This window comes from Girardinichthys multiradiatus, chromosome 7 (assembly GCF_021462225.1).
Source record: "Girardinichthys multiradiatus isolate DD_20200921_A chromosome 7, DD_fGirMul_XY1, whole genome shotgun sequence".
In the NCBI taxonomy this organism is placed as follows: domain Eukaryota; kingdom Metazoa; phylum Chordata; class Actinopteri; order Cyprinodontiformes; family Goodeidae; genus Girardinichthys; species Girardinichthys multiradiatus.
In genome coordinates this window covers 1,833,266-1,856,956 of record NC_061800.1, presented here as the reverse complement: position 1 = coordinate 1,856,956, position 23,691 = coordinate 1,833,266, and the positions used below count along the sequence as shown (strand labels likewise).

The window sequence follows — 23,691 nt, the reverse complement described above, 5'->3', positions numbered from 1 at the left end:
TTGGCCGTCTCTCAATGAACCTCAGGGAATTTCTTTCTAGACTCTTTGGAAAACTATTTTAAGTGACCATCTCATGAAGCTCATGGAGAGAATACCAAGAGAGCAAAGCAGTAATCAAAGCAAACAGTGGCTGTTTTAAAGAATCTAAAATATAAAAAGGTTTAGAGTTATTTCGCACTTTTTGTTTAGTATATAGTTCCATGTGTGTTCATTCATAGTTTGGTTACCTTTGGTTAAAATCTACAATGTAAATAGTCATGAAAATAAAGAGACCAATTAAGTGAGAAAGCATATCTTTTGACCAGTTAGTGTACATATCAAGTGAAGCATTATAGCTAAAGCGTAATACTCGACTTGTGAAAGTAACTTTGTTGGACTTCTTCTTGGCACTCAACAATACTGAGTGCTACTCGCCAGGACAGGAAAAATTAAAAATTAGTATACAGCAATTTGCTGCCATGAAGAATCATGAAGGGCAGTACAGATCACCAGGATCTCATTAACTGAGTATGTGGGAGTACACTATAAGCTTCTTTTACCCATGGTCTGAATCTTTTTGAAACACAAAGTTTCTTTTTTTTAAACCCAGTTGGCATCTTAGTCATGGCAATTGTACTTGAATATTTTTCAGAATGACATCAGAAACGAAATTGAGCGCAGGAAGATGGGGAAGAAAAGTCAAGAATTTAAGAGAAAACAGGATAAACAGAAAACCAAACAACTCTTGGAAGAAAGGAACAGAGAAAAGGCAGAAGAGAAGGCTGCCAGAGAACGTGTTAAGCAGCAGATTGCCATGGTAATCTTCTGTTTATCTCCTCTGAAATTTGAACATTGTTGTCACTGTATAAAATGCCTGCTGCTGACTTAATGAATTTATTGTTATTTCAGGACCGAGCAGAAAGAGCTGCCAGTTATGCCAAGATGTGTCAGGATGAGAAGGTTGCCAAGCAGAACCTTCTACAGGCTAAACAGGCAGACCAGGAAGCAAGGAAGGAGGCGCTACTCAGAGAGAGGAGGTAAATACACATCCTCTTATTCATGCCAAATTATTTAAATGTATGTATCTGTAACCTACATAATCAGTATTCAACATCATAACCTTCCATAGCGTTCTTCCCCCCCTAAAAGTGTTCAAATGTTAAAAATAAAACAAAGAGCTCAGCACAATAATCTAGTATCAATTATTCTTTAATAATGAATCAGATCCAATAAAGGTACAATATTGTTGCTTGGAATCTACACAAACCTGCGGGTCTATGCAATGACCCGCAGGTTTATTAAGAATGCAGTTTTAATAGAGATTAATTATAAATGCCTCTTAAGATATGTTTCTTTAAAGAACTTAATTTTTAAATAAGGAATAGCTTCATTTTAACTGGATCATTTGGAACGGAACTCAATAAAAATGAACATCAGACTTTTAAGAAACATCAATTCAAAGAAGTGTGAAAACCTGACCTGTAATGCACAACAATACAATCTGAAAGGAAGGTGACGCTCATAAAGAGAAAATCCATTTTAAAAAAAGCAAGTCTAATATTCAAGAGGACTTTTTTTTTTACAATTTGGTGAAAGTATTACTAAATATTGTTGTAACTCGTGTTTATCTGAAATAGCAGGTACACGTGCTTTTTGTGTATAACTTGGTAAACATATAACATGTGACCTGGGAATTTATTTCCTTAAGTTATAGTCAAATAATATCATAACATGTCATATATTATATTGCACAGCATAACCGTTTTTCTTCACAGACTCTGCAGGGTCCTGAAAAATGAATATGTAATTTCATAACTTGTATCATTTATTCTAGAGTCAATTCTAAAAATGACTCTGCCAAAGTACATTTAGTGTTCTATTCAGTTCAATTCAAAAATACTTTATTAATCCCAAAGGGAAATTAAATGTTGTAGCTCATTATGAAGGTTTCTTCAAAGAGTCGTTGTAGATGCTGATGGCTGTGGGCAGGAAGGATCTCCTGTAGCGCTCCGTCTTACAGCAGATCTGAAGAAGCCTCTGACTGAAGACACTCTGTTGTTGTAGGACAGTCTCATGAAGAGGATGCTCAGAGTTCTCCATAATGTTCTTCATTTTATGAAGAATCCGTCTTTCCACAATGATCTCCAGAGGTTCCAGTCCCAATGAAGGAATTCAATGAAGTCTTGTACAAAATGAACTGTTTTGCTTTTAGCTTCGTAAATAGGTCTAGAAAGCAGTGTTTCCAGATCTCGCAAAGAAAACAAGCCCAAAAAAAGCACAACGGGCAACCCACTTCTATGTAAAACAGCAGCTGCTTGTAAACACTAGAAATGTGTGCATTTATTATGGCATTAAAGTCATGCTAATTGCTTTCACCATGCACATTTTTCATAACTTACATTTTTTTAAGACCTTCAATACTTTTGAACGCAAAGAAATCAGAAGAAAAGTGATTTGGCATATGTAACAGCAATATGACAGTAAACACAGTCAACAAAAACTTTCTTTAAACTCTTTTTAAAACAAAAGACATTTAAATTGTTCCCATATTTTCCTCACATAATGGAACTCATTCTCACACAGTCTCATCATTCATCCACCTGTCACTTTGGTCTCTCGCATGAGTGTGTTACCCGTGTGCTGAGTCAACTTGGGCGGGTGCAATAATCTAAAAACGGGTGTGGAAAGGACAAGCAAACCACTTGTGTTTTGCTTTGTTGTGGGACGCTAGGAGATTATCAAGGAGTTTTACTCAGAAAGAAAGCCAAGCCCAAATAAGCAACTTCACGTTCAAAAGCAAGCCCAAAAAAACGCAACCCGTGATACAAACAACCAATAGGACAAAATAACAAGAAACCTTAGTGTGCATAAAGTCAGTACTTTGTAGAAACACCTTTTGTTGCAATTATAGCTGCAAGTTGCTTTGAATAAGTCTCTATGAGCTTACCATGTCTTGTACTGGCACTTTTGCCCATTCCTCAAGGCAAATGTGATGTGTTGGGTTTGTTCCTGACCTTGGCGGACGAGTCGTTACATTTTTGCCTCATCTGACCAGAGCACCTTCCTTTATACATTTGGGAGTCGCCCACGTGGTTTTTGGCAAACTCTATAAGTGTGCCCTCTTATTATATATAGGGTAGGGCTTATTGTGGTCCTATGGACAGATACTCTAAGTCCCTGCTGTGGAACTCTGCAACTCCTTCAGGGTTACCTTTGGTCTCTGTGCTGCCTCTGTGATTAATATCCTCCTTGTCCAGTCTGTGAGTTCTGGTGGGTGGCCCCTTATTGGCAGGTTTGTTGTGGTACCATGGGTTTTTTTTTGTTTTGTTCTGAAGATGATTGATTCATAGCAAGAGGGGGGGAAACATATGCACATGCCAATTTTAAATTTTTTCTTTTTTTAATATTCTTTATATATGTGTGTGTGTGTATATATATATATATATATATATATGACTATTTTGTACAAACCTGCCACATAAAATTAGATTTAATAACATTTCAATTGTAAGGCATGTATATTCATATATGAGCTCTGTGGTCAGCCTTCTGTAACTGGTAAAAAAACGTGGTTCTGGATGTCACATAAAGTTAATACATTTGGGACCTTTTAAACAGCTGATGGTTGTAGTTAATCACGCTCCACGGTGGGATTCATTTACAACTTTATACATGGTATGACAACAAAGTTTCTCCTCCTGTGCTGTTGTAATAAGTCATCAATAAGAAAGAGACCAGCCAGAGACTCTTCCTTGAAGAGTTCCAGTGTGAAAACCACAGCTGAGCTAAAATAACACAGAGGCCCATCTTACACTTGCCACACTTTATGATACCAAAAATGTTTGGTTAATATTCTGTGGACTGTTGAGAAAAAAATTGAAACTTTTTCAATAAAAGTTTCAGGCTCTTATAAAAGGTCCTGCAAGTACCTGGACCATCTAAGGAATCAGATTACAAAAGTATGATATTTGAAATAAATAATAATATTTTCCCATTCAGAAACTTATTTTTACTTAATATTTCACAGTAATAATATGAATTAGATTTTTTATTCAGGGTTCTTTGAGGTCTGCTTATAAGTCTTTCTATTGGCTGTATTGTGGTCCTACTCATTTTGGTCCAGCTCATCATGCAATAATTTCTATCTGAGAGAACTGTGGAGCTTAGGTATAATTTTGAAGCGTTTGCTGTCAGGTTATTTCAAATATGTCTAAATTTCCATAAATTATATTTGATTTTGGTTCTTATTGTAAATGTTACTCTTATTGTAAGTTGTAAGTGTTCCTTCGCAGTTCTTCTGTGTATCTTAAGTGTGTGTGTGTGTGTGTGTGTGTGTGTGTGTAATCAGCACTATTTCAAGGATACAGTTTCGACTTCCCAATGGTTCATCCTTTACCAACCAGTTTCCATCGCAGACCAGACTGCAGGAGGCTTGGAACTTTGCTTTTGAGGTTTGTCTGACATGTAGTGAGGAGAACAAGTATTTGATGCACTGCAGATTTTACAAGTTTTCTCACTTGCAAAGCATATAGAAGTCATTTATTAAAGGTGTACTCTTTAACTGTGAGTGATGGGATCTAAAGCAAAAATCCAGAAAATCACATTGTGTAATTCTTAAGTAATTATTTAGCATTTTATCACATGACATCAGTATTTGATCACCTAACAACCAGTAAGAATCTCGGCTCTCACAGTGCTGTTAGTTCTTCTTGCCCTCCTGTTCTCCACTCATTACCTGTATTAAGTGCAACTGTTTGAACTCGTTATCTGTATAAAAGTCACCTGTCCACACACTCAGTCAAACAAACTCCAACCTCTCCACATTGGCCAACAACAGAGAGTTGTGTAAGGACATCAGTGATAAAATAGTAGACCAGCACAAGGTTGGGACTGGCTACAGGAAATAGCCAAGCAGCTCGGTGAGAAGGCAACAACTGTTGGAGCAATTATAAGAAAATGGAAGACGGTCAAGATGATGGTCAATCTCCCTCGGTCTGGGGCTCCATGCAAGATCTCACCTCGTGGGGCATCAATGATCATGAGGAAGGTGAGGGATCAGCCCGGAGCTACACGGCAGGACCTAGTCAATGATCTGAAGAGAGCTGGGACCACAGTCTCAACGAAGACCATTAGTAACACACTACGCCACCATGGATTAAAATCCTGTAGAGCACACACAAGGTCCCCCTGCTCAAGCCAGCGCATGTCCAGGCCTGTCTGAAGTTTGCCAATGACCATCTGGATAATCCAGAGGAGGAATGGGTAAATGTCATGTCGTCTGATGAGACAAAAATGGAGCTTTTTGGTCCAAACCCCACTCACCATGTTTGGAGGAAGGATCATACAACTCCAAGAACATCATCCCTACTGTAAGGCAAGGAGTTGGAAACATCATTCTTTGGAGATGCTTTTCTGCAAAGGGAACAGGAAACTGCATCGTATTGAGGGGAGGATGGATGGGACCATGTATCTTAGCCAACAACCTCCTTCCCTCAGTGAGGGCATTGAAGATGGCTCGTGGCTGTGTCTTCCAGTATGACAATGACTCGAACCACACAGCCAGGGCAGCTAAGGAGTGGCTCCGTAAGAAGCATCTTAAGGTCCTGGAGTGTCCTAGCCAGACTCCAGACCTGAACCCAATCGAAAATCTTTGGAGGGAGCTGAAAGTCCGCATTGCCCAGCGACAGCCCCGAAACCTGAAGGATCTGGAGAAGATCTGTTTGGAGGAGTGGTCCAGAATCCCTGCTGCAGTGTGTGCAAACCTCATCAAGAACTACAGGAAACATCTGATATCTGTAATTGCAAACAAAGGTTTCTGTACCAAATATTAAGTTTTGTTTTTCTGATGTATCAAATAATTGTGTCATGCAATAAAACGCTAATTAATTACTTAAAAATCACACAATGTGATTTTCTGGAATTTTGTTTTAGATTCTGTCACTCACAGTTGAAGAGTAGCTATGATAAAAATTAAAGACTTGTACATGCTTTGCAAGTAGACAAACCAGCAAAACTGGCAGCGTTTTAAGTACTTGTTCTCCCCATTATATTAATATACTCATACAGTACATGCTCATATCCATAGCAAACATCTTAATGCTTTCTATTGCTGCTGTTGTTTTGTAATCTGTCTGTCTGATAATGGATCTAGCTCCATAGAGATAAATAGATATAAGATTTAAAATAATAAAAATAATTTTGAGTCAACCAAGAGGTTTGTTTCTGACAGGAAATTAGTCATTTCAGTGTTAAAGTACTAAGTAAGTAAGGAAGGAAGGAAGGAATTTATTCAATTTTATTTACATAGCACCAATTCACAACGTATGTCGTCTCAAGGCACTTTACAAAGTCAATTCAGTCAAATACTACAGATTTCAAGTCAAGTACATACATTCCAATTATTCCTAACTATCAAACAGTGCAGTTGGATTCAGTTTATTATTCAAGTTGGTTAAAACTTTTTCTATCTAAGGAAACCCAGCAGATTGCATCGAGTTTCTGACTCGATGCAATCTGCAATCGAGTGACTTTAGGCGTTGCATTTACCTTTACATGCTGTCAACCTTTATTATCTAAGACATGACTTAACCAGTGCATCCAATAGCAGTGTAAAATATTTTCTTTGCTTCTGTTTCAGGAAATTGGGAATCTGTATGGTAACTTCTCATTAGCCACCATGTATCCTCGGCGAGAGTTCACTAGTGAAGACCTAAACAAGACTCTGCTGGAGCTGGAATTGGTTCCAAGTGCTTCCATTGTTCTCCTACCAGTAAGTAGTCCAGAGTCCACTCCACACCTCTTCTATTTTGTATCGTACTTCAACATTGTGGGCTGCACGGTGGCGCAGTTGGTAGCACTGTTGCCTTGCAGCAAGAAGGTCCTGGGTTCGATTCCCGGCCTGGGGTCTTTCTGTGTGTGGGTGAGTGTGATGAAATAATGAAACATATCACAACTTCTACCAATGATAAGTTACTCTCATAACTGATACATTTTTACACAGTAATCATGATATAAAAGTGTCATACTGTTACATATATTTTAGGTAGCAAGAGTTAACTTTCTAGTGTTGTGTGGTTTTGAAATCACACATTTTGAGGTGGATAAAGCAGTTTGAAACACGGAAAGTGGCAAAATATATGTAAAAGTTAATTGTGTTTGACACAAGTTGGCAAAACTGAAGTTACGGTGCATTTTAGTTTTTTCTTTAAGTTCTACGCTTTTATGAAGGGAAATTGGTCAGTATTGTTTCATATTCCCCACTCCTAGATCTGGTTTTTGGAATGTTACTGCTGTTGAATATTTTCTCTAGTTGTTGATGATGATGATGATGTGTGTGCCATGGTGTATATGTAATTTTGTAGATTTTCCCCAGACATGCTTTAGCCCATTGGGGACATTTTGATCCTTTATACAAATGTAAGGTTGTCCAAGTAGGCCTTTACATTTTTTAGCTGAAGCCACAGATTGCATAGAGGTTATAATCAGATTCACTAAACTGATTGCTAAAATTTAATCTCAAGCTGCTTTTAACCCTTTCATACTTTCTAGAATTGTGCTGCTCAAGGTGGCAGCAGGTTGGAGTGGCTCTGTTACTTCCTTTTTTACATAAATGCCAGCCATAAAGATTTAAATGTATTGTATTAATTTGAGTCATATGTAACACAATTTATTTACTACTCTCCACATTCAAGGCAATGGTAGAAAACATTAGTGTGGAACTTTACATGTTTTCCACACTTGCAGCACGTTCTACCTGTTTTACAGTCCTTCCTTATAGGGCATAAGCTGCATCACTTCCTTTTCTGTCTGTATCACTTCTGTGTAGGCTTGAATGAGGTCTTGATCTGGGCAAGACTCAGGTTGCTGCACTGCCCTTACCAGTTCGCCTGAGGCTGCAGTGTTGCTTTGTTGCTTTCTCATGCAGGGAGTCAGAAGGGACTTTCCAAGCTCCTCCTACTTGCTCTGTACATAGGGCTCAGCTCACTCCATATGATGGAGACATTGTAGGTGGATATGTCATTGATACTATGTAATGTTTCAGTGTCGAGATTGTCTACTCCTTTTTATTGGCATTGTAGTCCAGAATTATGACTGGTTTCTGTCCAGCCAAGTACTCACTTCTGCATCCTTATGTAGTGTGCTCATAAGGATGAGATTCTTGTTCTTCGTTTGCATTCTTGAGACAACTGTAGTTGCTGAGTGAAAGCAAACTTAGAAGAGAAGACTTCTGTCCCCCTCGTTGTAGTCAGAGATGGGGCAGCTCAGCTTCTTCCTCACGATCACCTGACCAAGCTCAAGACAAGTGAAGAAGTTGTCACATTGTGTCTTCTTAGCCCTTCTGTCATTTCCAAGACAACATGCATGCCTTGTTTCTCTCTGGGGCTCCACCACCAGCTGGCTTTCAAGTGTATACGTGCATATTCCAAGCATAACTGCAACATGCACCACAAGCAACCCATATTTTCATTCCATATTTTCTGGGGTTTCTTGGCATGTACGAATGAAAAGGACAGTGACCATTAAAATAACAAAAATGTATTTTTACTTTCTGAACACCACTGTTTTTCTCCTGGACTGTTTTATTTTCCTGGCATAAGAAATAAATCAAGGTAATCTGATCTGAATCTGACCATTTGATATAACAGCCAATAGATTCCCACAGGCCCCTCAAAGACTAGCAGATGTCTGAGTAAATGCGATGAGAAACAGACTTGTGCTTGTTCTTGTGACAGTAAAAGCTGGTGTATGGTATTTATGGAGAACGAACCAAACCAAACTGAACCGAATCATGGATTTAGCAAAATGTTCCACCCTTAAAAAAAAACAACCGTTTCTCAATATTGCATCAATGTTCCAGACCCCCTAAACCCACTGTCAGATTAAAACTACACATAAACATGTCCTTTACAGGTTCAAGATTCCCTCAAACATGAATTCTTGATTTGACCCATACTAATAGATCTAAAATGTATAGATATATTCTCATGTACCAGGTTTGGTCTGCTTTTATCGGACCAGAGTTTGTTTCTCTCCTTGGTCAGAACCTTTTGCGCAGGTTTAAATACACACAAGCGAACCCTGGTCCGGACCGAGACCCACTTTTTGAGGTGGTCTCGGTCTACTTCCAAACGGACTCTGGTGTGGTTTGCTTCTTGTGTAATTAGGAACTGGCCTGTGTGCAGCACCATGCTGCATTTCTTCTGTTGTGTATATAGAGTCTTGTGGAGAGTGTGATCTCTTCTACCATCATCTGCTGGGGAAGCAGCATCAGAACCAGGGACTTTAAAAAGCTCAACAAGCTGATAAAAAAGGCTGGTTCTGTTCTGGAGACTCCTCTGGAACCTCTGGAGATCATTGTGCAAAGAAGGATTCTTCATATAATGAAGAACATTATGGAGAACCCTGATCATCCTCTTCATGAGACTGTCCTACAACAACAGTGTCTTCAGTCAGAGGCTTCTTCAGATCTGCTGTAAGACGGAGCGCTACAGGAGATCCTTCCTGCCCACAGCCATCAGCATCTACAACGACTCTTTGAAGAAACCTTCATAATAAGAGCTATAACAACATCTAATTTCCCTTTGGGATGAATGAAGTGTTTATGAATTAATTTGAATATAAAACTGCTTGTTTTAATTCCTCTTAATCTGGAAATGTTTCTCCACCATAGAAAAAGAATTATTTGAATAAATCATTAAAAGCCTAAAGTTAATATCATTTTCATGTATGTTTTGTCTGGAATTTTAGATAGCTATTTTTTAAGCAAAGGAAAACAGATTGATTGATGTCTGAAATATGCTCTGTGTATCTGCATTAATTGGACTTCATCTTTCCCATCAGTCTCGAAGGCCTGCCAACACAGTGACCCAGTCCTCTGGACTTGGCATTTGGGTAGTTCTGGGTACACTCCTCTACCCCCTGCTTGCTGTATGGAGGTTTCTCAGCTCCTTTCTCTTTGCTGTGCCTCATTCAGCATCGGCATCCAGAGGCCATGCAGAGCATAACAGCCCTGACACCAGCTTAAACTCCTCAAGTCAAGCTAAGAGGTGAGAAACAAGGTATCAGTTTCATTTATTGGAACAAAGTATTCAGTCAGCCAGACACTTCTCAGCTTTGGCCTATTTTCAGCCCCTGTAGTAACAATATTTGGGTGAAGGTTTGCTGTCAAATTTCAATAGAGATAAAAAGAATAAAGTTAACAATTGATTTAGTTTTTATCCTTTGCATTCAGTCCCCTTTATTCTGGTACACCTACGAGAAATCCAGTGCAACCAGTTGCCTTCAGGAATGACCTTGTTGGTAAATAGTGTCACATGTTTGTGTAATTTAACCTCCACATCAATCATTCTGTTCAGCTCCCCTACATGGCATGTGCCAAACAGAACTTTGTGTGATCTTCTCCTTGCAATATAACTGCCAGATTTGTGAAGTGCAGGACTAACAATTGTCCTTTTAACATATTCTTTCTGAGCAGTGGATCTCTGCAGCTCCTCCACAGTTACCATGTGCTTCTTGTCTGATTAATGTTCTTGTAAGGGCCTGAACTGGTTAACCACGAGGACACAGTAGTAATTTTCCAGTAAGGTTTCAAGTGGGGTTTTATTTCCCCAAAGTAACAAAACTGAAACAAATAATGAAGGGCCCTTAAAAGAGGTCAAACTAAACTCAATCCATAACATAATACAACCCAAACTATTCAAACAAAATAAACTGACCTAACACACAACAAACAAAGAGGGCTTAACTACTGGCTGATCAGACCAGACTGACACATAGGAGTGGGGAAGGCGAACATCTACGTACTAATGTAACAAAAAAAAAGGACATGGCTCACAGTTTAAAAATCAACTCAAATAACTAAACAGAACATAACTAAATATACAAAAGTTAAGGTACAATTTTTGTTGTTGAATTGTTTCGGCACTGGAGGCCTTTATTTTGATAGTAGGTAGACAGGAAGGAGGGGCAAAGAGACGGGGAGACATTCGGCAAAGGTCGCCGGGTCCGGGACCTGAACCCGGGACAACCGCTTCGAGAACTATAGCCTCTATATGTGGTCGCGTGTTAAACCCCTAAACCAGGAACTAAAATTAGAACTAATTTTGATGCTACAGTGAGTGGGATGTATACATGAAACAAAGAAACTGCTGGTGCGCTGGGTTACTGACTGGGGCTGCAGGTGTGCCCCTCAAAGGTCTCCTTGCCCAACCAGTTTAGGATCTTCTAAATGAGAACTTTTCTGTCTTCCATGAAAATATAACATTTAAAAGGAACTGAAATAAAACTGCTACATTTGACATCCAACTGCCTCAAAATAAACAGGGAATCTATACAAATACAAATAGCTTCTAAATACTAATTAAACAATCCAGATCTAAAGAACAGATTTACACCTTGCTTTTATTTGTATGTTTTCTACAAAGAACAACTTTTTTATTGGCCTTAAAATAATTGTGGAAAATAAAGGAGTTTTTGTTTTATCTCACAATCAGCTGCAATAGGCAGAAATTGCACATTTAATTGCAAAGTGTTTTTCTCTTATCTTTAATAAGTATAATAATTTAAACTTTGTTGATCTCACAATGGAGACATTGTCCTCTGCATTTAGCCCATCCCTCAGGAAGCAGTGGGCTGCCATTGTGCGGCGCTCGGGGACCATTTAGGGACTAGGTGTCTTGTTCAGGGACCCAGAGTGGCAGGCTGTGGGATTCGAACCGGGGTACTGGGGGTTTCTCCAGGATGTAAATGCCTTGCTCTTCCATAAATCTATAACAATCAGAGTTTTGGAGAACAGAAATCTGTGTGTAATAAGGCAATTTATATATTAATCCTGGTTTGAAAAAACTATTGTCACACGTTTTATATTGGAATACAAAAGTTGTCATTTTATTTGACACTGTATGTTATTGCAATGTTCCAAACTTTTGCTTCTGTGCATCTGTTCAGAGAAATTCCCTCCAAGCAAAATCTGGAGGTCCGTCCTAAAGATTTCAAGAAAGAAGGTAAAATCTGCAGACTTCGGACAGAAGAGGACAACGATGATGAAGATAACAATACCTGGAATGGGAACTCCACCCAACAAATGTAGTTCACTGGGTGGCATCAAGCTGCTGCTGCTGCTGCTCTTCCCTTACCTCTGCCCTGGCTTTAAATTTTGATTTATTTCCTCTTTTTTTTCTTGCTCTTCTTTCTTCATTTTCAGTACTTATGGCCCTGCACTTTGACTGCATGTAAACCTAAAAATTGTAAATTTAGTCCTATTTGAGCTTAAGGTGAGTAAAAAAAGTCAGAAATATAAAATGGTTTAATAGTACATATCTTGATTGTGTGAGGCCAGTCATTTTGCTACCATTTCATTGTTTTACCGTCATCACTGATTTGGTCAATATAATAAACAAATATTTTCACCAGTCATTGGTTACTTAACTGTCTGGCACCAAATTCTTTAAAAGACCAAATTTGCAGTCCTAAAAGCCCATGAGCCTGGATGTACAATATGTCACTGGAAGTGGAGACCTCCTTTACCTTTGGTTGTCACCTTAGACAATAATGAAACCATTATTCATTTGGCTATAACAAATCAAAAATGTATCAGCTAGCTGCTGAAAGAGGCTTGGTTTGGTATGACCGTATGTCTTAATTATCTAAAATATGAAAAGTTGTAGTTTTTCCTCATTTAAAAATAAAACATTTTAAGACCAAACTGACTTGATTATTTATTTGACTTGATATGTACTAATTAATATACATGAAGAAATTTATGTGGCTTCCCATGTAGCAAGACTGACAGTTGGACCTTTGCTCGTGTAACATTCAGCTTCCTTGTTGATTCAAACATTTTGAGGTTAATTGCTTCTTTTTTGTCTGCTTCAGAATATCGTTGAGTTTACTTTTTCCATTTTATTCTCTCCACACCCACCACTTCATCCTGAACACATAAATGTGCTGGGAATTTTGTATCTTTGTTTTGTTAAAATTAATGTTGAGAAATATGGTACATATGCAAATACGTCAGAATATAGGAACAGAAATTCAATTATTGGAAATCAGAAAAATTGAAGTTATTCATTTAAACTATTTTTGCACTTACCAGCAAAATATTATTAGGCCCCTTCCACCTTAGCAATTTGTCAGAAATGTAATTAGTAGAAATGTTATTATTGGTCCTTTTTGCCAGAACCATAATGGCTCACAGAACATCCCAAAAAGCTGAGATTTTCAACAGACCTCAAAAGCACCATCGGTTAAGAGGTACATTAACAAGATCAAAAGGTTTCTGGTCATATTCCTATGGTTGAAGTGTATATTTGTACTGATAATTTACAGTTTCATCAAAATAAATAGCTCAGTTCTACAAACGTTTGAATGTCACTATAGATCTTTAAACTGTACAGTGTCTATCAGCAGAAAAGACAGCCATTTTAAACTGACAGAAGTTATATTAGCCAATATGAGCTCAGCAAACTAACTTTACTCCATCCACAATAATTATAATCATTTTATGCACAAGTTAAGTAGATTTCAAAACATTAAAATCAAATGAATATGAGTATTGCAAGCACTTTCTGGTCCAATAAAAACGGAATAAACGTCGATATAAGAGCTGCAGCAGGGGGTCTTCACTCTCCTGTAAACAGTGGGTTGGCCACAGTAGTGGTGGGATTCTGGAACAATGGATTGTCAGCCTGGTAGTAAAGAAAGTTTTCCATTAGCTATGTTTCTGTACAATCATGGTCTTTGCTTCAATCTTGTCAAAACTTCACATTTTATGGATGAGAATTTAAAAATGAGACATCAAGTAAGAGCTTGGAATGTAGTTATATTTAGTTTAACCTGAAGCTTGTAAAAATACTTTTTCCCCCAGAGTAATCTTTTTAACCTTTCACCTCTACTAAAACAAATTTTACTGTATCGGTTGTGTCTAAATAGTTTTTTTTAGTTCAGTTTGGAATAAACATTGACTAGATGAGGCTCCAAATTATGGACAAACACAACAATTAAGATTAGAATATTACATCAGATTAATAAGAAAACAGTTTTAAACAGACATGTGGGTTAAATTAAAAGGATATTTCAAAAGGTACTTTTAATCTGACAAATGAGCCTCATCAGAATGTATATTCTAACTTATTGAATGTTAGTGTATAGTGATGTAAATCTTGAAATATGGTCTAAATGTTTATCTGATTTTAAAAAAACTTACATTTGCCCACTTGGATTTCTTCTTTTCATTTTCAAATTTCTTGAACTCTTTGAGGTCCTTCATGTGGATCAGTAACTTGACCAGCATCAGCAGCAGAATCCCAATAAAGGCCACAGCTGCAATGGAACCTGCTATGATAGCTATGACACTGGGCGGTTCCGGGCAGTCTGTAAGATTAGAATCAAACTATGAATGATATCATACAATTCATAATGTTGACCACAGCATGGTCCAGGAGTCCCCAAACCCTGACAGCTTGACATAAAATATAAAGACATATTGTGTTTTTACTGAGCTAACTCTAAGTAGATCAGTAAGGAAATTACCATCCATGTTTCTCACTTGTAAATATCCAATGATGTCTTTTTCAGGAATATTAAACATATGGTAAGGTCTTCATGAGTTACAGATGAGATTAGATGTCCTAGTCTTTCCAGAAAGAGAATATTGTTTTACCGGTTCCTGTGGGGAGGGGAAGACTGTAGGTGTCAGCAAGGATTCAAGTATTTCCTGGGAGCATTTGGTCATGTCATGCTGTGCCAGTGGTGTCACAATAAATTAGAATACAAATAAAAGGTTCATTAATTTCAGTAGTTCACTTCTAAAAGTCAAACTACTGAATTCATATACTAAATATAATTTTACTATTTACAAATCCTAAATCATGCCAGAAGGCTGAAAGACAAAAAAATGAAAAGCCCTCTCTTGAACTCTATTTCTGTGTCTCATTCTGGATTGGTTTACTATCTGACAGGCTAAGCCATTTTTTCTTGAATGTGAAATGATGTTATTTTGGGACAAGGAAAAGGCGGCCCACCCATGTATTAAACTCCCACCATTTAGATCAATGCATCAATACTTGGAATTTTTTCCACTGGAGTTTTACATGACCATAGAAGGACTTCCTCCACATTCAGGCTTTTCCGTGGATTATTTGTCAAAACTGACAACAGACGGGACAAAAGTATTAATATACAGTGATATATTGTACTTGCTGCACACCAGCAAATTGAATAAATGTTCATATTTATTCATATATTCTGACTTAAATATCGTTTTATTAATTTTATAACCACGTTTTGATCGTACTTGACTCTGTCAGAGGTAATTATTGTAATAACATTCGGAATGGTTTCTGTCATCCCTTCCTGGAGCTAGTTGAATAAAGGGGTCAACAGACATTGCAGAAGTAATCAAAGGGAACACCTGCAAATTCACATGATGTTGTTTCCTGTTGATTATAAAGTGCCATGTTTTCACTGTGCATTTACTGTGTGAACTAGTTGGTTTTAGAATCAAATTAAAGGGACAGTCAGTATGATACACCTGTGTCTTTGTCACTACATACTCTAGGGTACATCACAACTCAGTTCAGTTCATTTAGATAGTGTCAATTCAAAACAAAGGTCATCTCAAGGCGCTTTACACACAAGAAGCTGAAGAAGCTTGATGGACATCAATGCCATGACTGAGTGTGTAACCAACTATATAAACTTCTGTGTGGATAACATCATCCCCACCAGAAAGATGAGATGCTTCCCCAATAACAAATCTTGGATCACCAGTGACCTGAAGGACCTGGTTAACAAGAAAAAACGAGCCTTCAGAGAGGGAGACAGAGAATTATTGAGGATTATACAGAAGCAACTTAAAGTCAAGATAAGAGACGGCAAGGAGGTGTACAAGAAGAAGCTGGAGAGCAAGCTCCAGCAAAACAATATCAGAGATGTGTGGACAGGGATGAAGAAGATCACAGGCTTCAAGCAGAAGGAAGATCACACCGATGGAGGTCTGGATAGAGCCAATGAACTGAACACATTCTTCAATAAGTTCAGTTCAGAAACAAGCTCAGCATCCTCCTCTCCTGCTCACAGCCAAACAGACATCCCACCTTCCTTTGACCCACAGCTTTCCTGTCATACCTCAGATGTTTTATCTTCCACCTCAGCCATGGATCCCGCTGCTCAGTCAGAGACAATTAGAGGGATCAGACCAGAGGAAGGCCTAGATCATGTCAGTCCCAGAGTCCTAAAGGCCGCCCTATGGGATTCTAGAGCACCTCTTCAACCTTACCCTGGCCCAAGAGAAGGTTCCAGTGTTGTGGAAGACATTCTTCCTTCCATTACCCAAGAAAACTCGTCCATCAGTCCTCAACGCCTATAGACCTGTTGCTCTGACATCCTACACCATGAAGGTCCTAGAGAGACTCCTGTTCTCCCACCAAACAGTAAACCATCAAGACCCCCTTCAGTTTGTTTATCGCTGTGGAGTTGGAGTTGAAGATGCCATCATACACCTGCTTCAACAAACCCACTGTCATCTGGACAAAACCAGCAGCACTGTGAGGATCATGTTCTTTGATTTCTCCAGTGTATTTAACACAATTCAACCTGATTTGCTTTGTCAGAAACTCCAGAAGACTCAGGTGGAGGCCTCAACAATCTCCTGGATCAAAGACTACCTGACAAACAGACCACAGGAGGCTGAAAGGTTGCGTGTCTAACCAGGTGGCCAGGAGCACCACAGGAGACTTAACTTTCACCATTCCTTTTCACTCAATCTGGCTTGCACACCTCAAACGTCCAGTACAAGACACGCTCCTGTCATCTGCAAAAATATTTAGATGACGCTGCAGTCGTGGGATGTATTAGAGATGGACAAGAAGCATTAGATCTTCAGTGTTTGCAGCAAGATGCTGCAGATCTTGCAACATTGTGCTCTTGGTGTGGCAGCATCAGGGCCAGCACCTTAAAAAAGCTGATAAATAAGGATGACGCTGTTTTGGGGACTGTTCATTAAATGGGAACATAATAGCGACTGGGAGCATCCACTTCATGAGTCTTCAGTCAGAGGCTTCTTTAGATCTGCTGTAACACAGATGGCTACAGGAGATCCTTCCTGGCCTCAGCTAACACTGGCTATAATGACTCTTTGAAAAAGAGTTCTATAATTTCAGTCATTACATTTAATCCCTCTTTGGGATTAATAGTTATCTTGAATTTATTTGAATTGATGTGTGATTCTTTAAATTCTATTTAATTTGGTTAATATAGCGAAAATTCACAAGTATCATATAAAGTCAGAATTTCCCCACTGCGGGACAATAAAGAAGATTTTTGTTCTTCTATTTCCATTCTGTTTCTAAGTCACTTAGAACAAACAAGAAGTCAGTTCAATCCAATCACACAGACAGATTTAAATTTCCAATTTAGTCTTAGACATTAAATAATATAGTCAAGCTGAGTTCAATATTTAAGTTTGTAAAAAACTGACTGGCAATCAGTAACTTACCTTTCTTATTCAGTATTTCAGCCTTGTAGTTATCCTCTCCAACTAACTGCTCCAGCTTAAATTTGATCCAACATCCCTGACTGTCCTTCTGTTGGCATTCTTTGGTATGTAAGCTGAATTTCTCAACAAGCACAAAGGAAATGCTTTTACTGCAAACAGTGTAGCAGTTCTTTTTCAAAGGACCCGAGTCAAAGCCAAGGCATTCAATGCAACTCCTGAGAAAATACAAAAAAACAGATTAAAATAAAAGCACCAGTAACATTTTAAAAGTAACAGCTGCTTTAATCTTCTTACAGTTTGATCTGGCATGGTTCAGGGCAGCCAAGGCAATACTGGCAGTGTGGGCGCTGATATCCCTCTTTGCATTCACAAAGGTTACATTTGCAGTTCCCTCGGTGATAGCAAACAGTGTTGTTTGGCGTACGACAGCCCTCCTCAGAAACTGGGCACTGACAAGCAGTGCCCTCATAACCTGGGTGGCATCTGCACTTTCCACAGTGGCAATCTCCATTTCCTGAAAGTAAAGAGTATTGTTGAATGTTAAAATGTTGTCATATGTTTGTTTTCACTTTAATTTTCCGTTACATTAATTATTGAAGTCTGACATCAGTCTCCCCAGCCACACACTGTATCGTTTCTTGGGGATCCCAAGGCCACAGTCAATATATAAGCCCTACAATGGGTTGTGGCTCTGCCTTGGGGTGTCCTTCCAGTGGTAATCGCCACCCAGGAGCTTCTGTGGACGTAGCCCAAACCCTCTTAACTGAGTGTTATCGATGCAGAGAAGGAGTGGCTCTTCTCCAACCTGCCCCTGTATGATGGAACTTTTTAGCTCAGTGTAGGTACACACGAAGCTCAAAATCTCTGGGATGTCATTCTTGATCCATATCTCATGACTAGACGTGAGATGGAAGCCTTTCTGTTTTTGCTCAGCTCTTTCTTCATCACAACAGATCTGAACATCATGCACATTACTGCAGAGAAGATGCATATCCATCTATTCATTTCCTTATTCATCACTCATGAATAAGACAGCAAAAGATACTTGAACTTCTCCATTCGATCAAAAGGTTCTGTCAGAAAACACTTCAAGCTGAATCATAGACACCTTTCCCCTGTGTGTGTTTTCTGTAAAGGCAACAAATACCTGTAATGCCTAATTGACATGCCTCTCATCTCTGGCCTCACAAATAGCACCTAGCAACAGAAACAACAGCACAGATCCTATTGAGAGGGAATGTGATTTGTTGTTTGGGCTTGGTTTGGATGACATTCACCAAGCAGGAAGAGCAACAGCGTAGAGCCTAAGAGCATGTTTATTACATGGTTGTTAAGAAACACAAAAGGAATAAGTTTTGTGAAATGTTACATAAACTTTACAGAATGCCTAATAGTTACACCTATAAGGTTAAAGTTGTATATATGAAATTTACTTTTTCTGAAGAGACTGTTTTAACCAATTTAAATGCCAGCATATTTTCTTTGCTGCAGGGTCTGTTTAAAATGAGTATTGTAGTAAATGTTTTCTGGAACTACAAGTATTCAGTATAGATGGCAACAATGTTCATGCTGTTGACAGAAGCAGTTTGCAACAGTATACCCGAGCCTTTAAAGGCATTTTGATACCAGAATTGGCACATAAAAGTACCAGTGTTCAAACATAACTACTGCTTAATGCTCTACTTTGACCCTGCTGACTTCCACTTCATGTCTGCTTTGTTTGGTGATTTATGAACAACCTTAATAGATGCCACTTTGAATTTATGTGTATATAAAAGGTGTTTAAGAAATAATTTTTGACGTAAAAATATTAGTAATTATCAGAACAACAGTTTAAAATAAATCAACTCTACCTGCACACAGTTTATTCTGGAATTTTTCACAGTGTTCATCATCACACTCGCAGTAGTCTCCATGGTAAAAGCTTCTTTCCTCAGTAGTGTGGCACTGGCATCTGCCACATACACAGTCTCCTCGACCCTCACACTCTGTGCCATTCTGCCTCTGACATGATGCTCGCAGAGAGTGTTCATCTTTATTACCAATATCACAGTTGCAGAACTGACCCACATAACTTTCATTGCACCTGCATGATAAAATAATATATATAACAATTCACCAACCAAATTAAATGTAGAGTTATAATTAATTTAAGTTGTCTTTGGTTTAAGCATAATCCCTCCCTGTTTCATAAAAATATACATTTATTACATTTATCCATTTGCCTTATGCAGCTAAATCTGTTAAGGGTTCTGGAGGGGCTAAGGTGGAGAATCTTGCAGCAAAGTACCAGATAGTAGTTTTAAGGATATTCTAAATGTTTTACATCTTTCCCTGCTTCAACACAACTCATTCAAATGATGGGTCATTGCCAAGCCTTGGCAGAACTTGATATTTAGAGGATCTTCTTCAAACATCTCAATCAGGTGTGTTGGAGTACAGGCACATTTAAAGCCTGTAGGACAATGGCCCCTGAGGACTGGAGTTGGACAATCCTCATTTAGCCAATACATTTAAAAATCTTGGCTGAAGGTGTAGGGGTTTAAGCACGCGACCCATGTACAAGAGGCTTTAGTCAATGATGTGGCCATCCCGGAGACCTTTGCCGAATGTCTTCCCCTATTACCCGTCTGCCTATTGTCAGAAAAATTGAAAAATAAAGGCCTCTAGTGCCTAGTCTTTTTAAACTGAATCTGCTGGATTTGCATTGTCGTAATAACTGCACAAATACTCATGGTCATTTAGTTGCCTCCAACTCCAGGACCTCTACCTGAAAGACATCAAGGCAGAGTCTTGTGCTCTGCTTGTTCAACATACTTACCTCTTGAAACAATTCTTCAGTATCCATGAGAGACCAGTGAGATTTACTTAAGTTTGACAAGTCATCCAAGTAAACCTCTTTGGGATAGCCATTAAAGGCCAAAGCTGTCACAGATTGCTCATATTATTGGGTGGCTTTCTATAGGCTGGAAGGTGAAACTCCTTATTGCTGAGTTATATTTTCAGTTTTGGCCTTTAACTACATCTTACCATCTGGATCTCTCTCTACAGATCTCCTGTGGCAATACTGAAGGAACCCAACACACACATATGTTACTAAAAACTGAAAAAGATTTTGCAGCATCAATGCATGGTTATAAAATGTTGATTTTTGATTTAAACAATTTAGATTTAAAAAATTACCTGCAAATGCCACATTTGACGCTCCCTCTATTATTACAGTGTGAGTGATAGCTGCCAACAGAGTCATGACATTGGCACTCACAGTTGGTAGAAATTGTTACTGTCAGTTTGTCTTTAATTCCCAGTGGGCTGATAGTGAAGGACCTTTCCTCCATACATTTGTCTACTGTCACAGTAATCTCGAAAGATATCTGTAAAGAGAGCAAAGGGATCAGATATCTTCAAAAATATTAAAACCACAAACCTGGTTAAACTTTACTGCAGATCCAACAGAGCTACGAACCTCTAACTAAGCCACTTTTTCCCATAAAACACCTCCAATTCAAATATCAATGTGTCTTTAAAAGAATTTTAAAATTTATCCTAATAAAATATAATATTCAAGAAACTGTTAAATGTTTAATCTATCCAATCAATCTCCACCTAATCCTGCTCCAGCAGTCAGGGGGCTACGAGTAAAGTTGTTTTAATTATTTCTTAATTTCAAACATTAAATCAACTTTGTGATCATTCGTACAAAATAGCATGATTAAAAGAACTTTTGTCAGAATTCCATTTCAGCAGAGAGAGGCCAGTCGGGAAGATCATGCATCATAGATTTATAGCCTGGAAACATTTACCTGTGTCTGTTTTTGTATACTGGTCAAAATGGAACTGAAAAGTAAGATTATTTAATTCAATACAGTTTATTTATATAGCACCAATTCACAGCACATGTCATTTCAAAGCACTTCAGAAAGGGTTTGGAATGGTGTGGGTAGTTGGGGAAGTTAGATTAAACTACTGAGTGTTAGAGTTTGGCCATTTTAGAACGTGTAGGGGTACAAAGTAAAATAATACAATGATAAAGTTTGTCCATCTAGAGACCACTGATGGTCATTGTTATACTAAAAACCACAAGGATTGGGATACCTCTCTCTGTCAGACTGATTATAACCATTGGAAAAGAGAAGGGGTCATACAGGTAGCAGAAATGGAGGGTGTGTTTGCACCTCAACCATAACTGAGCCGATTTAGGCTAAACCTGACTCCCCCTTATTCCAACCAACAGGCAGGGAGGAAGGGAGAGGTAAGAATAATTGGAAACCTATCCAAACTAAACGTTGCTTCTTTAAAATGCGTTTTATGACTTGTAAAACTTGTTTTCTGTTTAAAAACAAAAACAAGTTTAAAGATTATGACAGACATTCACGTATATAAAAGGTTTGACAGATTGACAAATTATTAGCCCAACCAGTTAGATAGACTACAAGCATGTCTTAAAGACATAAAAACTTGGATGACTTTACATTTTTTGCTTCTAAATTCAGACAAGACAGAAGTTGTTGTCTTTGGACCGGAGTCTTTAAAAAAAAAAAAAAAACATTTGTGGATTTCCAAAAAATGCAGTTAAAAGCCTTCAGCTGATTCAAAATGATGCAGCAAGAGTTCTGATGAAAATTAAAAAGAGAGATCATATTTCTCCTATTTTAGCTTCCCTTCATTGGCTCCCTGTTAAATCCAGAATAGAATTTAAAATTCTATCATACATCAGACATCTGATTGGTCCATATGTTCCTAACAGAGCACTTTGTTCTCAGACTGCAGGTTTACTGGTGGTTCCTAGAGTCTCTAGAAGTAGAATGGGAGGCAGATCCTTTAGTTATCAGGCTCCTCTCCTGTGGAACCAGCTCCCAGTTTTAGTCTGTGAGGCAGACACCCTGTCTACTTTTAAGGCTAGGCTTAAAACTTTCCTTTTTGATAAAGCTTATAGTTAGAGTGGCTTAGTTTATCAGGGAGGGAGCCTTCCACCCTGCCTGTTGGATGGAGTAAGGGGAAGTCGGGTTTAGCCTAAACCGGCTCAGTTATGGTTGAGGTGCAAACACACCCTCCATTTCTGCTACCTGTACGACCCCTTCTCTTTTTCAATGGTTATAATCAGTCTGACAGAGGGATGTATCCCAATCCTTGTGGTTTTTAGTATAACAATGACCATCAGTGGTCTCTAGATGGACAAACTTTATCATTGTATTATTTTATTTTGTACCCCTACACATAGCCCGTTCTAAAATAGCCAAACTCTAACACTCAGTAGTTTAATCTAACTTCCCCAACAACCCACACCATTCCAAACCCTTTGTGAAGTGCCTTGAGACGACATGTGTTGTGAATTGGTGCTATATAAATAAACTGTATTGAATTGTTTTGAGATGATTTATTAAAAGCTAAAATAGGCCTTTACACAACCTATGATCCTGATGCCAACTTCAGCATTGTTCAGATGAGAGAAACTTTCACTGAGAACAAATCTGAAGAGAAAAAAATTGGCATTGTATTCTAACAAATCTTTGTTTGTAAGTTCTTGGTTTCTGATTTTTCGCAGTAGGCAATTAACTGCAAAAGAGTTTTAATCATTATCCTATTTATTAGAAAATGTTGTTTTGATTTACAACCAAAAAGCAGAGAAATATTTAACTGCTTCACATGCGTCCTATGATGCAACCCTGCCTTATATGCTGAGGAACAATCCCAAACCAGTTTACAACCCTTGGAAATTAGCCAGGTGCAGCTTAAGGGCTACAGCCCAGCTTTGTGTATATGACCATTTCATATCTAACACTACCATTTTATCCCGTTCTACGTAATAGGGATCACAGGATGACTGTTTGCAACAACAGTAAGTGTACTTGCAGCATGTATATCTGTGTAACATGAAATTGTGAAACATCTCTGAGCTAAAGCCAGAATGGACACAAAAAGGGAGCGGTGGCATCAGTAGATGTGACAGATACTGCTTGGTTCATGTAAACTCACATCTTTTAGTGTTCCCACAAAACACGCCAACACAACACTTTGGAATATTTGGATAAAAATAAACCAGCCACCAAATAAACACAGCTTTTGTAGATGGTAATGAAAAAATACAACCCCTCCACACATTACACTACATAAACAAAGGTTTTGTGATTTTGCAACATCATTTCTATATTTAGTATAAATGATTGTTTTTACCGCCGGGTTTAACATGGGATAGGTTATGGAGTCCTTCCCTCATG

At 38.3% G+C, this 23,691-nt stretch overlaps 2 protein-coding genes across 4 annotated transcripts in view; one reads left to right on the top strand and one right to left on the bottom strand.

The window, feature by feature from the left end:
* Window positions 1–12,682, top strand: part of ubxn4 (UBX domain protein 4) — a 36,052-nt gene extending 23,370 nt beyond the window's left edge. The window contains exons 8-13 of one of the 2 annotated variants that reach the window (XM_047371434.1): window positions 632–796; window positions 889–1,016; window positions 4,328–4,430; window positions 6,617–6,748; window positions 9,820–10,025; window positions 11,926–12,682. In XM_047371434.1, coding sequence (XP_047227390.1) covers window positions 632–796; window positions 889–1,016; window positions 4,328–4,430; window positions 6,617–6,748; window positions 9,820–10,025; window positions 11,926–12,067 — 876 coding nt within the window. In that variant the 3' untranslated portion in view covers window positions 12,068–12,682. The remainder of the gene's footprint in view (window positions 1–631; window positions 797–888; window positions 1,017–4,327; window positions 4,431–6,616; window positions 6,749–9,819; window positions 10,026–11,925) is intronic. The other variant, XM_047371435.1, reaches the window with a different exon arrangement.
* itgb2 (integrin, beta 2) overlaps window positions 12,683–23,691 on the bottom strand; it is a 37,779-nt gene continuing 26,770 nt past the window's right edge. For both annotated transcript variants that reach the window (XM_047371432.1, XM_047371433.1), the window contains exons 11-16: window positions 20,657–20,847; window positions 19,327–19,559; window positions 17,768–17,987; window positions 17,474–17,688; window positions 14,183–14,349; window positions 12,683–13,664 (exon numbers count right to left, since the gene is read on the bottom strand). In XM_047371432.1, the coding sequence (XP_047227388.1) occupies window positions 13,599–13,664; window positions 14,183–14,349; window positions 17,474–17,688; window positions 17,768–17,987; window positions 19,327–19,559; window positions 20,657–20,847 (1,092 nt within the window). In that variant the 3' untranslated portion in view covers window positions 12,683–13,598. The remainder of the gene's footprint in view (window positions 13,665–14,182; window positions 14,350–17,473; window positions 17,689–17,767; window positions 17,988–19,326; window positions 19,560–20,656; window positions 20,848–23,691) is intronic.